Source organism: Podarcis melisellensis (genome assembly GCF_964234715.1).
Source record: "Podarcis melisellensis genome assembly, chromosome: 6".
Taxonomy (NCBI): Eukaryota; Metazoa; Chordata; class Lepidosauria; order Squamata; family Lacertidae; genus Podarcis; species Podarcis melisellensis.
The window spans coordinates 71,758,586-71,775,524 of record NC_138538.1 but is presented as its reverse complement, the minus strand read 5'-3'; the positions used below and the strand labels follow the sequence as shown (position 1 = coordinate 71,775,524).

At 42.4% G+C, this 16,939-nt stretch overlaps 1 protein-coding gene across 1 annotated transcript in view; it reads left to right on the top strand.

Annotated features, from left to right (window-relative positions):
• Window positions 1-16,939, top strand: part of TGFBR3 (transforming growth factor beta receptor 3) — a 143,145-nt gene that overhangs the window by 93,444 nt on the left and 32,762 nt on the right. The window contains exons 5-7 of the mRNA XM_081914167.1: window positions 6,381-6,564; window positions 10,182-10,350; window positions 11,975-12,122. Coding sequence (XP_081770293.1) covers window positions 6,381-6,564; window positions 10,182-10,350; window positions 11,975-12,122 — 501 coding nt within the window. The remainder of the gene's footprint in view (window positions 1-6,380; window positions 6,565-10,181; window positions 10,351-11,974; window positions 12,123-16,939) is intronic.

Below are 16,939 nucleotides of genomic sequence, written 5' to 3'. Positions count from 1 at the left end.
ATTTAGAGAATTTCTCGTCTGCAAAGGGTCAGCTGCCTCATTTGGGAAGGAGAACACTTTTGGCCAAAAGATCATTCCGAGAAGATCAAATGAGTCAATAGGAAAAAGAATAGGGAGGAAAAGCAGAATAGGGAGGTTCTTACATGAGCTGCTTCCTGTGTAAAAACTGCCCTTATCTGGAGCTCAGTGTGATGACTGGTGTGTGGTTACATTTGGTAGGTGCATCATGTGCTCATTTAGAAAAGTGAAGATGGTGCCTCTATGGAGTTGGTTACAGTGATTGACAGAGACATTTTCATAACTACAGGCCTTGGCAGAGGGGTTGTTAGCCAGCCACCTGACTTGGCTAGGAGGTTCATTAACCTGTGACCCCAAAATTCAGGATATCCCCCCCAACTGATGCCAAAGTTTTGTGCTGCCAGCTGAACAAGGTTGGGTTTTGGGGTGTCCTTATAGCCCCCAGTTTGAGTGTCAGTTACTCAGTTTCAGGGGTGGGGTGGCACAAAACACAGGGTTCACAGCACAACACAGCACTAAACTAGCACAAAACTTTGGTTTCAGTTTGGGAGGGGATCCTGAATTTTGGGGTCACAGGTTAATGAAGCCTTGGATAGGTAGTCTGCAGGTGAACACAGGATCTTGCTGAATTACAGAACGTTGGGCTCCAGCTGGGAAGTGAAATATGTTAAAATTAAGAGCCCCAGCACACCATAGAAGGGTTCTCTCTACTCTATTGTTGTATAAGCTCCCTCATACCTGTTTACTTGGCAGGTAGGGGATCATAGAAGTTTGGGTAGGTGGGAAACATAATTCCAGACACAAAACATCCCACTGACTGCACATCCCACTGCCTGCACTAGACCTGGATTTGAAAGTTCATTGAGATTGTGCTTCCATGCTGCGGAGTTCACAGGTCTCTCTGTCTCCTGCATCCCTCAAAAAGGAAGTTTCATCCTCCCTCTGTTACTGCAGATTTCCAAGTTTGCACCCAGTGCAAAGTTCTCTATCTCTTTGCCAGCACACGGTTTTACAACGGCATACTCTTGGGGTGATAGCCTAACGTTGAGATTCACAAAATAATTCCCTGAGTCGTTTGTTCGAGCAGGTATTCAGAAATGCTCCTCTGCCATCACGTGATATCCTCCTCGCCTCTGTCAAAAGGTGCTCAGGAGCTTAGCCAACCCTTAAGCACCTTCCTGTTATTTCAGGCAAGTCCAGTTGTTGGCTTTGGAATGCTACCTTCACAATTCACGTGTACCTTCACGTCCTGGATACTTTGAGAGCAGCCTCACTCTCCTGAAACAGATCCGTTCTATAGAGGAAGCAGTTAACGTTTGACGAAAAGTGGTGAAACAAAAGTGACGGCTGCCTTTTCTTTCCCTCTCTGGAAGAGCTTCTTGAACGCAGTCCAAAGAAAATAACGTGCTTGGCTCATTGAATGTAGCCTTAAGCCCTCATAGTAAAACTTTGAGACCTGGCAGGCACAGCAGAGTCCTCCTTTGCTCTTGTTTCCTCTGCTTGATTTCAGACTGCAACACTTCGTGCAATTTTTTTTTTTTTTTAAGCAAGCCGTATGAAGCTATAATTAATTAGCATCAGTTAACCTATAATTCCAGGTTGGAAGCAGCAGCACCGAGCCACGCTGACTGTGCATGCAGGAGTTTTCTCTCTCTTCTCCTTAGTCTTAAAGGGCAGATGGCCCTTTAAATAGGGTGAAATGAGAGGATCATGTGCTCAGTCAGTGTGTTGCAGTGCTGTACTTACAGGCCAAAAACCAATAGTTCCTTCTGCCAATCTTATCTTTAAATAGACAGGGCAGGTGCTTGGGCTGCCATGTCAATGATGGGCAGCCAAGGGTGAGAAGCAGCGCAGGTAAATGAAGCAAGAGATGAGTAATCACCCCACAGAATTATTATTTCCAAGGGAGACTTAATCCTCCAAATGGTAGGCAGGAAGTCCTAGCAAAATATCAACCAGAGCTTGCTCACTTAGCTCGGAAATAACTTTGCCAAAATGCACCCTCGGATTTCAAGCACTGAAGAATACACTACTCGAAAGAACACACCAAACTGATTGCGGCATCTGATTTTTAAAAGGCAGCTCTTCTAGGCAGCAGCAAAACAAATATTTCAGTTTTGCTTTCCAAATGGACGGCGTGGTTCCTTCTGTATGCTCTCTGTGAGGAGGTGTAGGCTCAGGTAACATAATACAACGCAAATGTTAGATGGCATTTTGTTAAAACCTTGTTTGCTCTCATAGATTGCCCTATACAGGATCAAGCTGTTATTATTAATGTGTGGTTTATGCAGCCAGCATAACTCCCTCAGAGCCTCAGGCTATAGCCGCATGTAGCCTGGATCTCTGGATGCCTTAAGGCTACTACTTGATTTGTTTGCTTTCTGTCTGATGCTGTAGCAGAATTTGGACATACTCAATTGTTGGGAGCTGCCAGGTCTAAACTAGAAAGCCGTGGGCCTGTTCATAGCTACTGTGCGTGGTTAGCTGTCAGGGCTTCAGCTTTGAGCAAATCCCCTAGACGGCAAAAGGCTGAGGTTCTGGACCGACTCTGTGTACTCAGGCTAGATGTTGACTCTTCTCAAGAGGACGGACTATAAAAGACTTCTTCTTTATGGTGGAATTTTGGCTGATCAGCCACCATCTCTCTAGCAGGTTCCAACTTGACAGTTGTCTATGGATCAGTTTAAACAACAGCCCCCTTCCCCTAATACACATTCTCCTAAACTTTGTGTTTGGGGTATTTCCGGTGCCAAAATGCGTGGTAGGGAAAACCATGCATGCTTCCCACTTCCCTCCTGTTATAGGAAAGGCTTCCTACATGATAAAAGTTCTGGAATTTGTGGAATTGAAACAAAAGCTAAACTAATTATAAATAGGAAGAAGTGTCACCACCATGTTTCAGTGGGGAGCTCCTTGAAGCTGCAGATGAGGCAGGTTGACTCATGTTGCATACCTGGCAGTTCTCTATGTTGGGATGTAGACCTGCACGTACCTGTTCCTGCCATGTGGTCTTCAGGCATACTTATGATTTCTCCCCACCGCCACTCCCCAGTAGTGCAGTTCCTTCACAGACCCCCACGCCTGATGGCAGCTACAGAAAATGAATGGTTCACCAAGGCTTCCATTCCAGAGATCTCTCCGTAAGTGGAGAAATGTTCACGCCACACGTTGTCGGGGCTTAAGAAAGACATGTTGAGACTACCAGGTGATGCACTGCCAGAAGATGGTTTAATGAAACAGTGACATTTGGAGCCCTTGCTTTATAGAAGACAGGGTATACTTATGTAGTTTCCCTTGTTAAAATGATGCATGAAGCGTTACATCGAATAGATTTTTTGTTTTTTTTAATGACATGTTTTATGGTGGTCGCATGACCAGCGGCAACAAATGAAAGGAATCATCGAGAGTTGAAACAGAGGTTAGTTTAAAGTTTTTGGAACTATTCTGGCAGGAGGCGACGGGTTCTTAAGCTGCTTTCTGTGATTTGTCTGGGTGAAATGAACTCTTGGGATGAGAGGCATCTCTTCACAAGACAAGCTGTACAATAGGGCCCCAGTGGAGACAACCCATAATAATAGAATGCTGGATTCTTATTTTTAAAAAATAAGTTCACCAGTGAAAGCTCTAAGCAGGATTGGTCATATTTGGTCATTCTGTGCCTAGTATAAAATTGGGAGTATTTCACACTTGACATTTTTCTTAGGCTCAGGGTCAAGCTATACTTTACAAATACGTGTAATGTGCAACATCATTTCTCGTGCGTGTTTAATTACAGCTGAGTTAAGAGCCCAATTTGTCATCAGGATTGCAGGACACAGAGAGCAGAGATTTATCCCTTCCTTCCCCAGCTATGAACACCACCCACAAGCATGGCTACAAAGCTTTTTAAAACAAAAACAAAAAAACAACCCTTTTCTTTGCTTCAGTTTATGGGCATTTGTCAATAATAGCCATAAAGCCAGACAAAACAGCAGAGTGATAATATGCATTAAAGAGGTCGGGTAAAAATTATTAATTATTAGCCAAACAAACATGGATCGTAAAAATGCATATTCTGGGACATCATTTGTGAATGATAGATATCCATTTTTAATGGCTGATGGTGTTAATTAAAAATTTAAATTGAAATATCTCTTTAAACAAAACCTGACTTTTAATTGTGTGGAACTATTTTGTGCTGCAGCAACATCCAACTTTTTTACAGTTAAAAAGTACCCTGCAGTTTTGTGTAAACAATGCTTTGCTGAAATGTATCTATTGTTTAAGAATACATCTGTGTTTCTCCAGATGAAGTCAGCCAAGTGTTTTCAAATCTGTTTGCAACATGTTGTTATTTGGAGCAATACACAGTTGACATAGTTGTCCCGGAGATATTTGCAACCGCCGTGGCAAGTCAGTTGGTCAGGGTGCTTAAGAAAATGTGTCTTCTGAAACAATCACATCCCTCTGTCTTCCTTTGTCACTTCTGTGCTCTGCTCGTTCAAAACAGGTCCTACTTTCCCACTGAAATAAGTTTCCTATGATGCAATCCTTCACTCTGTGAGATTTGACAACATGAAAGACAACTTATCTATTTTCCTATATTTTCTTCCTCCAAGATAGGATGGAGCTGGATTGAATAGCTCATAAACTGCTGAAAACGCAGGAAATGAGCTCCCAGTATAGCTTTTAAAATAGATAACCCATGTGCCCTGTGCATAACCTCCTTTGAATCCCATATCATAGAATCATAGAGTTGGAATAGGCCACAAGGGCCATTGAGTCCATCTGTGTTTAGCTTTTGAAATAAGTGATCCGCAAAGTGATAGTCAAGTTTTAGAGGGCTGCTCTGATGCCCACTACCTCCCAGTACTTTTTCAACCCTTTCTATTCTGATCCAGCTGTTTGCTTAATCCACTATGAGCTAAAAGTTTATACCATTCGAGGATCACTTGGCTGACAGAGATGCGAAGGAAGTGACACGTTAGGTAGGAAGCAGTGAAGCCCTCTTGTGTTGTCAGCAAAGCAACATATAGCCTAATAGGGCCTTTCTGGCATATCTATGCCATCAAAAAAATTCTCTGTGAGTGGACATCAAAATGTGATTCAATATAATCCATTTTGAGTGGTGCACACAGAGGCAAAAAATACCTCCTAGCTTCACATATATGCTAATGAAGTCTGAGCTGACGCTGACCGACCAGGAAATGGATTTTGGATTCATGGTGAATAGGTCAATGAAAATGTCAACCCAGCTGTGAAAAAGGTGAATTTCATGTTAGGAACCTTTAGGAAAGGGGCTGAACATTGCTGATATCATAATGCTGTTATACAAAACTATGGTGTACTTAGAATACTATTGTCATGTTCTGGTCTGGTGCCGTATCCCATGGAGAAGGCCGGTGAGGTTAGAAATTGCAGGACCACAAATAGTAAACAACTTGCTCCAACAAAGGTTGAGGGCAGCCCAAGCCATTTTAAGCTCTTGCTCTCAGACTACTTCTCTTTAGGCATTGCTGTTAACCTTAGATTCCTAAAGGGCCAACCCTCTGTCCTGAAGACTGGTGCTCCTCCATTGTATACCTCCCCAGCTGGTGTGCTGCCAGAAATTGAGGTCCTATGCAAGGTTCCTTAGTCCAAAGGGAAGAGTCCAGACTCTGGCCCTTAAGATATGGGAGGCTTAGTGGTCTCTTGATCTCCAGCAGCAAGCTCTGGAGTCCTCTACCTGGTCTAGTTCTTTAGCAGGAGACTCTTCAGCCTCAGAGCCTTGATTGTTTCTGATGGGGAGCTAGATTTGTAGCTGATACTTTTCAAGTCTCATCCTCTTCTTTTGCATGTAGTTTTCATTACATAAGATACTGCTCAGTTTCACAGTACCTTAAAGGCCTTCTGAAGTGGGATCTCCTGTGTCCCTTGAAGTAATGAGTGAAAATATATTCTCTGGACCTTCTTTGTTGAGTAGTATATGTGTGTTTTTGTTTTGTTCGTTGGCTTAAGCATATGGTGGAGGAAGGCCTATGAATAATCTCTAAAAATTTGGCTTACATGTTTCAAACCCTTACACCACTTTGTTTTGGTCAAAGTAGCAGTGATAGTTTTTCCTATTTTCAACAGAGCCTCATCCATACAACTACACTTTTGTTCTTCATCACTATCAACAAGACAAGGAGAATTCAATCTCATGTTCTTTGTTGTTACGTTCCGTTTAATGTGAAAGCGCATTGTACAAATGGTTCACGGTATTGCCTGTTTAGCAGATGTTACGGAAAGAACCCCCGTGAGAAACGGGTTTTGGTGTGACAGGTTTAAATGACTTTTTGTGGGGGGTGAGAGTTCTGCATCATGTGGATGTCGCATTAAAAAGGTGTTTCTATTCTCCGCAGGTATCAGCAGGTTCCATTGTGCAGTTTGAGAAAGAAAATTTCTCCTTGTCAGCAAAAATAGAGGAAAAACCTCTCCCTCAAGGAAATAAGCATCTGCTACAGTGGGCCCAAAAGGAATATGGGGCAGTAACATCTTTCACTGAACTCAAAATATCCAGGAATGTTTACATCAAAGTGGGTGAAGGTAAGTGTCTCCAAACTAGTAAGATTGTACATGGGGAATTGAATTGCAATCATGTCCGTTTTTGAGAAAGCATTCCCCCATACACAATCCTTCATGTCATAGTGGCTGCAGACTCATTATTTGGATATTAGGACTGATCCTAGCTTCTTCCTTCCAATTTGCAATTTGTGACCACCAAGGCAGATTTCACCTTGAGCAATTCATACTAAGGGTATTATTAGTGTGATGTCAGTCTTCAGTTAGCTACCATATTGCATTGTTGCCTGCACTTTTCTGCCCGTTCAGATCAGCTGGTCTTTCCCTTTTATTTGTCTACTCTCACATTTATTCTGTAGCTTTTTCTGATTCACCATTGCTCCTTGTCTTCCTACCAAAGCTCTGTTGCACAGAAGGATTTCACAAAGCATTAATTAGTTAACAATAGTCTGAAATCCACTACAATTAACTTCTTGTTCCAGTTTCAGAGCTGAAACTTTATCTCCTTTCAACATTTGGTAGCTCCTGGACAGTAATCCCTTTGGTTCTCCATTATCCTAGACTTAAACCTTTTCAAAAAAAGAGTTCCAGCTGGGAAGAAATCTTACTGCTGATGTATAGCCCTTGGCAATAATAATTTATTGAGGAAAGCTGATACATGATGAATGGTTCTGATATATTCATAAAGAGTGTCCTCACATTGTCAAGCCAAAAGCACTCAAGATTGCTCCAACTTTGGATCGTGTTGGCTGGGAATCTGATAGTAACACCTAATTTGTATAGAATGAAGCAAAACACTCTCATCCCTATTAAGACAGAGGTGTGACCCAAATAAACTAGTAGGGTTCAGTGTACAGGTCTTGGTTGCAGACAAGCAAGTTGGCAGCATACATAGAATACAGAAGTATCTATTACTGTATTTACATTACAAAATTCTAGTGCATTCTCTGGCAATTGTTCCTCCTACTGTCTTGCTATCCAAATCAGATACCATGCTATTTACCATTCCTTACATACTATGATAGGAACTTCAATTCAGTGCAATAAAGAAAGCCATTTAGCTCAGTCTTGTCTACGCTGATTGTCAGTAGCTCTCCAGTGTTTCCCAGCCCTACCTGGAGGTACCAGGGATTGGACTTGGGCCATTTTAGATATAAAACATGTGCTTTACCTAGGGTTGCCATATTTCAAAAAGTGGAAATCCAGTCACAAACGTTGTTGAGATTTTCCCGGACATGATTTATGCCCGGACACTGTTTCTGATGGCCGAATCCCAGCTATGTCCGGGAAATTATGGACGTTTGGCAACCCTAGATTTACCACTGAGCTATGAGTCTGTCCTACAGGTTGGCTAAACGGTATGGAAGTTAGAAAATATCGGCAATATTTGATCTCAAAGAGTTTAAATGAACAATTGAAAGAAACTGAAATGCTGTCGAAACCCTTGCTTGCTGTTGACGGTATCAGAAGAGATTGCTGAAACACGTAACACAAATGCAGGAACTATTTCTTTTTTTTAACGATTCACCTTAGAACCTGTGTTCCTCTTCCTGGAGAACTCGTTGGCAAGCCATTTCTCAGTTTTACAATAATGACGTTACTAGTACTGGCAAATTACATTTGCATGGCATCTTTATGTACATTAGTTTGAGTTCAGCATGGTCAACCTCGGGATCACTTTCCCTCATTTGTGTGGGAGGAGTTGGCAGAATCGTGACTGCTTTTAGATCCCATCTGGCAGGGTACTTAACAGATGTTTGAGGAGTGCTCCGTCAAGCTGCGCAAATAGATTTCATTTCTCATAGTTCACATAGAAGGATCCTCTAGAGAAGAAGGCAAAGTGAGCATTCAGATACCGCTTAGTATGGAAAGGGATGGGGGGAGAACACCCCCTGCCATTAATGCCTTTATTATACATATCTATGATGCAACTGCTTTTGGGAATACTGTGTACAGATCTGTTCGCTGAGCCTAATAAATGAATGAATTGTGAAGCTGGAAAAGGTGCAGAGAAAGGCAACCAATCTGATCCAGCAGCTGGAACAATTTCCCTAGAGAAAGGATTGTAATGTTTGAGGCTTTTTGTTTATTTTAAAGAAAAGGTGGTGACATGATAGAATTGTATAGAATTGCGCATGTTGTAGAGAAAGTGGATAGAGGGAAGTTTACAGCCAGTCCTTCATCATGATAATATTTTACTATAGGTTGTGGTTTTTTTAAATAGTTAGGTGTAAAAAGACAACAACCCACAACTGCACCATGTTTAACTCAGATTCTGCACCAGGAAACACAGAATTTTGTAACTGACATATATCATGCAAAAAATCTTGTCACAATTTTTGTTTGTGAAAGTATCACTTCTAAAGTAAAAAAAAAAGTGAATGAAATGCTGAAACTGAAAAAATAAGTAAACTCCTCTCACACTGTAATTATCACTGTTTTAGAAACTTGCCTTAGGACATGAACAATAAAACAAAATTTGAGATGCAAGTAGAATAGCATGACTTGTCAAAACACTACTTTTACGAGCATTTTACAGACAGCTTTCGAACACTGCAATTTATTATAATTTATTAACATCGTAGAGAGTTATCAGCTGTGCACAAAAGTACAGAAAGGGCTTAGAATGTGGTTCTGACTACAGAACAGCTACTTGAGAGTCTCACAGAACACTTATAATGAAGAATGGGGAGGTGTGGAGCAAAAGGTATGGGGGGCAGGTTTGGGTTTTGTTTTTTGTGGGGTTTTTTTGTTTTGTTTGTTTTTTTTGCCTGATCAAGCCCCTGTCTAGGAAATGATGTAGCCTAGGATCCAGGGCAAGCCTGGCTTCGTCTCCACAATCGGGAGACAAGGTAATGATGTGGCTGTGAAACCATGGTTTGACATTGGCTTGCAAACTATAGTTTGTTAACCATGGTTAACTACTGCCTCCTGTATGTGCCCTTTGTGTGCTTAGCTTAATATAGAGAGACAAATTATTATTAGAGATATGTCCAAAAATCCATTAGAGTAAGGGTGCATTGCCCTCTGAGCTGGGCACGATTCGAAGTAGGATTTTGCACCCTTTCTCTATCACTTCCCTATCAATCCCCTCCCTGCAACCTCTTTTCCCAAACAAGGAAAAAGGCCTTATCTTGGGCAGGCAGTAACAAGTGATGGAAGATCCACTTCCACACAGGAACAGCCCCATAAGGTCTCTGCTTTGCTGCAAATGATGTCCTGCTAGGTATCTTAGTGCTTGTGGTTAGAAAACCAAAGACTAATAAACTCCCAGTTGGAAATTATGCTTAAACCCATCTCAAAGGAGGATGGATCTGCCTTAGAATGAGCTCATGCTTTTTTGATTGTGAGGAGTTGACATTTCTTTCTCCCACCTCCCATTTGAAGTCTTGCACCATTCCCAATCAACATGGTTATGCATTATTCCTGCCTTTACTGCTTTATTGCTCCTATGGCAACTCTAAGCCATTTCAGGCCACATAGAAAGGAACAATGGAATCAAGGTAGTGCAATGATAGCCTTGGTGAATGGGGAGCCCTTAAGCTGGGATCCAGCGGGGAAGGGCACATGGTAGCTTTAACTTTTACAACCGTATTTGATCATCTAAGGATGATTTGTTTTATCTCTTCTTCTTTTTTTAGACCAGTTTTTCCCTGCAACATGCAATATAGAGAAGAACTTTATTTCCTTGAACTACCTTGCGGGATACCTGCAACCCAAGGCTGCAGAAGGATGCATTGTCTCCAGCATGGATCAAGAAAGAGAAGTTCACATAATTGAACTAATCACACCAGACTCTAACCCATACAGGTAAAGTGCCCGTTCCTATTTCTCCAAGCCAAGAATATTGTTTATTTCAGCCCATCCTGCAGCTTTAAAGGAACAGATCCTCTGTCTATGAGAAAGGTAAAACTCCGAAAAGTTTATTTGACATAAATACTTTTAGATTGCGGCACTTTGAAACAAAAGTTTCAGTATGTCTGTTATTTAGCACATGGGGGTGTCAAAACAGGTCGCAGAATTTGTCTTCAGATTAGAAATCAAGGTGGCAAATTTTATCAAGGTCAAAGAGGCTGCTACAGGGAGGACAATAGCTCAGCCAGTTAGAGCGTGGTGCTGATAGTGCCAAGATTGCAGGTTTGATCCCCATACGGGACAGCTGCATTGCAGGTGGTTGGACAATGAAGTATACTCGGAGTCGGGAGTGGATCTCATGCTCTTTATTCAGCTCATAGTGGTGAGGAGGAATGGAAGTTCCCCCAGAATGTCTGCTTTATATACATTATTTACACAATGGGCCCCACATGATTGGCTAATTCCAGGATTCTCCTGTAGGCCAATCAGGTTGCGGATTCACTTCCACCTGGAGCTGGATTGGGTGGCTCCTGTGGACCAATCAAATTGCTGCATTCTGCATCCTATTGTTCTAGGACCAATCAGAATTCTGAATCCTATTGTTCTAGGACCAATCAGACTGCTGGATTTTGGATCCTATTCAACTCAGTACATAACAGACAACATGATTCTCAGGGCCCTTCCAATTCTATGATTCTATGATAAAGTTGGGCTCTGGCCTAAATATTTGAGAAGATACCTCAGTTGATCATGGGCTTACAGGTCTTGTTCAAGTGCTGCTCCCCCCCCCCCCATTATCAGGATCACACCCTGAAATACTCATTAACTTCTACCTCAGCAAGTATCAGAGGTTGGGGAACACAGGAGACCTCATCTCACTCTTTGGGAATAAAGGAAGGGAGGGCACTCCAGATTTAACCCAAAGTGTAATGTGAAGAGAACAGATGCATTTACATTAAGCTTTCATTATCCTAAAGATGAGCAGCGGGCCAAGCTAATAACTGCGTTTTGAAAATGTCCCATTCTTCGTCACTGCCCAAACATACTTTGCTTTTTTGCACATTCCCCATTGTTTTCAAAGCTCAGCAGACCAGATGCATTTCTCTCACTTATTATTTCATTTTTCCTTCCATAACAATGCTGCCAAGCTATAATTTTAGGGTACAATAGGGTGACATGTGCTCCAAATTAATGGAATAAATTGGAGAGAAACCTACATTTAAAATTTCCTGAAGAAATGGGGAAATAGCGGGGGTGGGAGAACAAACGCCGAGCGGTTCTCTTTAACCAGCACCAAAGCAGTGGCAATGAGCAACCAGCAACCTCTAATTGAGAAAGCAAAGCTGCTGCTGGACAGTAATTATTAGCCTAAAAAGCATTTTTGTTTCCATTGTTATGTAAAATTGTTTTAGCATGTGTGGCGTAACAGTCTGTTTTGCACATGTTGTACCGTCTGGGATAACCTCCAGCGTTTTAATCAGCTGGCCAGACACTGGAAACATGATGGATTGAAAGAAGGTTGATAGCTGAAAATTTCTGGTGTGCTGGGGCCTCACTCTTTTTTATTTTCCACGACCAGTGCTTTCCAGGTGGATATCATCATTGACATTCGACCATCTCGGCCAGACACCACACTTGTCAGGGATCTTGTACTTATCCTCAAGTGCAGAAAGTCTGTCAACTGGGTCATCAAGTCCCATGACGTGAAGGGGAAACTGGAAGCAATTGTAAGTAGATATGACTTGTTGTAAGGGAGGCACGGGTGCTGTTAACAGCTCAGGCTTTTATGTGAAGAAGTGAGCACATGATAACAGACATATTCTCTGAGTATCTCCTCAACTTTTGTAATTAATCATGGTTGTTGGTTCTCCCCACCCAACCTGGGTACTGAGTAATGTGCTGCTCGATTAAGAGGTGGTGCATTGCATCTGTCACCAGTGCTATTTTTCTAGAAAAAGAGATGCTGGAACTCACCATGAACACCTCCCTTCTTTCTCTTATAATGGCAATGGCGCCCACCTGAGAGGTGCCGGGACTGAGTTCCAGCTGAAAAAGAGTCCTGTCTGTCATTCCCAAATGTTTCATGAGAGTAGCATTGCATGCTGTTCTTCACAGGCAGATGAAGACAGTGTTTAAAACTCCCATTGTTCTAGGAATTTCATTCGCACAAGCCGTTTCTCAGCTTTGGGTCCAGTACTGCGCCTAAGATTTCAGATTAAAATTGCAGAGTGGAAGGAAAGGAGGACCTTTTTCTGCCTCCTCCCTTCCAGCCACTCTCCGAAGACTGGAGAAGAGACCCTCTTAAGAATATTAGGGGGTGGGCAGGGGAAGGACTCGACCATGTGAAAAACGAACATAATATTTTAGCTGCAGTTCATTCATTTTCAGCTTTGTTTTCTTGTTATAAAAAAGCGCACCTAGACATTCCATTGTTGCACCCATAATCTTGGTTTAAGGTGCCGTTTAGCTCCTAGCTTTCATATCTCACTGGGTGAAGAATTTCACTTTTGGTTTTCTTTAACACCTCATTCTAGCTGAGGGTTTCTTTTATTAAAAAAACAAAAACATGCCCAGAGAGATCCGATGGGTTAAGGCAGAGCCATGGAACCTTTCCATTCTGGTGGGCCAAGATTCTTATCTTCACAAACCCCACAGGCAAAGTTTGACGGTTGAGCAGGGACCCTGCCTGTCATAATGGCATTGGTTGACATCTACGCCTTTGAAGTTTCATTTCAAAGCAGCTTCACACTTCACAGTTTAATTCCCTCTGCATCTTGTGAGCCGATGAGCACTGAGAGACAGCACTTTGAATTGTGTTTCCAAGCAGGTGTTTTTTGGAAACACATGTCAAAGTGAAGGCCGCGCCTCTACCTGTCTCCTACCTGCCCTCACCTATGATATCAGGGGTGGGGCAGGTAGGCATGGTTTGAGGGAAAAGGCCCCACGAGCCAAATTAGGACCCCTTCTGGGCCTAATCAGGCCTGCAGGGTAGAGGCTCCTCGCTCCTGGGTTAGAGCTACGCAAAATTTCTTGACGTGTTCCCTCTACAGAATCATAGAAGTCCAAGGGACCTAATGACATCAACGATCCTTCCACACTGCCTCTCCTCTCCGACCCTCAGTTTCTGGCAGCTACCTCTGTGTTGGGAAGCTGGGTCAGCAATACCCCCCTCACGCCCCCCGTCCACTTCACATTACTGGGCCCTGCTGGCATGCTGCCAAGTTATGGTGTCTACTCCTTAAAATGCATTACTAAAGTGCACTATTGCTTTGATGCCCCATTCAATGCTTCATACCTTGGAAGTATTTTACTGGCCACCGTTGGAAACTGGATGCTAGACCTGATGTTTGATCAGTTCCAGCAGAGCTTCTTTTAACGTTCTTAATTAAGTTGTGCTTCCAATTATTTGTTTATTAGCTGGACCGGTTTCACTCCTCTGCAATTTTGCTCATGTTTTTTCACTCAGTGGAAATGGCAGGGGTCCTGAGAGGCAAAATTAAGTTGCCTGTAAAGAAAGTTAAAGGAGTTAATTTGGGTTGGTTGTGCTCTGATGCATAGAATCATAGGAAAGAATATAGACAGGAAAGTCCCATTTCTTGTAAGTTTTGAGGGAGCCTGTGATCTCCAGTTTCGGCTTGACTGAGGCTACAGCTCTTAAACATGCTTTTGTGTGAGTTGCACCTTCAAGTACACACAAGATCTCACTGAAAGTTGTGATCCACTGCACACTTACCTTCAAGTGAGCCCAATTGGATGCAGTTCAACTTCATTTCACATGTAGGTTTCCTCTATTGATCACATATAATTCTTAAGTACAGAATGTACCCTGGAAGGAGCCCTGAGCCAACAGCTCAAGCAAAGGCTGACATTGATGCCCGTTTGGCTGAATAAGAAAGTGTCTTATTCATCCCAGCCACAACTGATCGTTGCTTGAAGGTGGTGCTCTCAGCTCACCATGTAGAACAGAGAGAACTAGGGCAAAGGCATCAAGAAGCTGGGTAGAGATGAATCCAAATTTTGAATTGCCTTTTTTACTTTCCAAATTTGTTTTGATTAGCCCTAAGCAGTCCCATCTGCAAAAATACCAGTGGAAGATGAGAGATTTAAAAAGTAACATTCCACATTCAAATTAACTGCATCTGACCCATAGGAAAATCCGTGTCGAGTTTGAGAATATGTATTTTTATTTTATATTCAAGCGTCCCAACATTATGTGCCAGAATAGTGCCAGAACATAAACATAGACCCTGTATGCTCCTATTTGGATACATTAAATCTTAATGGGTCTATATGAATAGAGAGGGACGCAGTTGTTTAAAACAGGCAGGTTCCAGTTATGACAATTATATTCTGAAAAATATTTGTTCAGCTGTTTTATCTAACATTTAAAAGAGAGAGAGAGGGCAGGAAATCCGGAAAATTTAGGGATCGTCATAATCGCAGGTCAATCCAAACTTGCCTGTTTATTTGAAACATGTGTAAAAAAAAATTGTATCCAGATTTGAGTATTTTGGGCAGAAACAGGGCAGGCAGGCAGAGCTCAAGAGCAGAAACTCCTCCTCCGCCCACTCCCCAAAACAGGATTTGCTATCCTTTTTGTTTATGGCTCTCCTTTCAGTACCACCTGCAGCAAACCATTCAAACACATAGAGTTTTCAAGATTGCTTTGCATCTTCTGTAGGAGCATCAGAGGAAGCTTTCAAGCATGGGTTTTGAATGGTTCCGTTTCTTCTTTTTCAGATGACAATTCATATTGCTAACATTAATCCTCACAAAAATGCAAATTATTCAGTGCACAAAGAATCAGGCATGGCCTTTTTAGTGTTTTGCGGGTTGACCCACGTCCTGATTCTTAAAAAAGCATTTTGACATGGAAAGGGTATCTTTTCCCTGCAGCTTTTACTCGATAAAACTGGCTTCCATATTCATCCCCCATAGGCTACGATTGCTGTTTACTATGTGCTAAAAAATACTGGCATCTTATGCAATAGTATATACAGTGGTACCTCGGGTTACAGACACTTCAGGTTACATACGTTTCAGGTTACAGACTCCGCTAACCCAGAAATATTACCTTGGGTTAAGAACTTTGCTTCAGGATGAGAAATTGTGCTACGGTGGCGCAGCGGCAGTAGGAGGCCCCATTAGCTAAAGTGGTGCTTCCTGTTAAGAACAGTTTCAGGTTAAGAACAGACCTCCGGAAGGAATTAAGTACTTAACCTGAGGTACCACTGTACTGTATTTTCGCTCTATAAGACGCACCCACACAAGACGCACCTAGTTTTTAGAGGAGGAAAACAAGAAAGCAACGCCAAGACTCTTGAGCCCAGCTGGAGTGCTCCTCCCTCTTCGCTCAGGAGGCTTTGCATTGCTTTCGCTGAAGCCAGGAGAACAAGAGGGATCGGTGCGCACCAATCCATCTTGCTCTCCTGGCTTCTGGGATAGCTGTGCAGCCTGCATTCGCTCCATAAGACGCACACATATTTCCCCATACTTTTTTTTGGGGGGGTGCATCTTATAGAGTGAAAAATATGGTAGTTTATTGACTACTTAACATCGCTGTAGTTAAAATAAATTCAGTAATGGGCCTCCATATAGCCCATGTGTGTATGTAAGATTGTGGAGTGTCCACACTCCTTCTTAGCCACATCCACAATTGCATGCACCCCTGAAAGCCTGTCCAAGGGTGAATGTTGCCCTTGGAACCAAAAAAAGGTTGGCCACCCTAGTGTAAAATCAAGGGCCAGTCTAAACATTTCAGTTGCCTATGGAGGGCTGGTGTGAAGTTGAAACGTTTTCAGTGTAACATTTCTAAACTCGATTATCTTCTGGATGATCTTAGTTTACCCCTGAGATTACTGAGGGGTGCTAACTTGAATAAAATATTGGAGGGAGGAGGTAAGCCCCACCCTGCATAGTAGATTACATGACACACTTGAATGGCAATGACCATTAACTTTGGGTGGGCCTGGCTGTAGGGATCTTGGCCCCAGGAGTTGGCTCCTATGGGAGTACTGGTCCAACAACATCTGGAGAACCCTTGACTGTTCTAGCGCATATTTTAGATTTGTTACATCCAGTAGCAGAGTAGAGGCCATCCATGCAATGAGCCCCTTAACATGTCATGATGGCCAGTGGGACAATCCCAACATGGAAGTTGTTTCAATTAGCTTTCATGTAATTTCTGTTACACGTCAGCCTCTACAAGCCCTGGATATGCTTTAGCTCTTACAGCTACTTACAGTCCTTGTTATCTTTCCACATTATCAAGAACTTTTTTCCCTTATCTAAAAATCATTGTATTGAGAAGCAAGGGGGGGGGGGAGAAAAACAGGTTGTTGTATTTTGACATGACGCAGTGGCTCTAAGTAATTATACTGTCCCAGCAATTAGCCTCATCCATGGCAAACCTTTCACAATTCTGTGGTGGGATGCCAAATCAGTCTGCCTGGAAGAAAAGTTCGCTGCAGAAATGATGAAAAGAAGTTGTTGAAAGGAGTTCCTTTTCATGTTATTTTTTACCCCAGAAAGGGGTAAAAATATT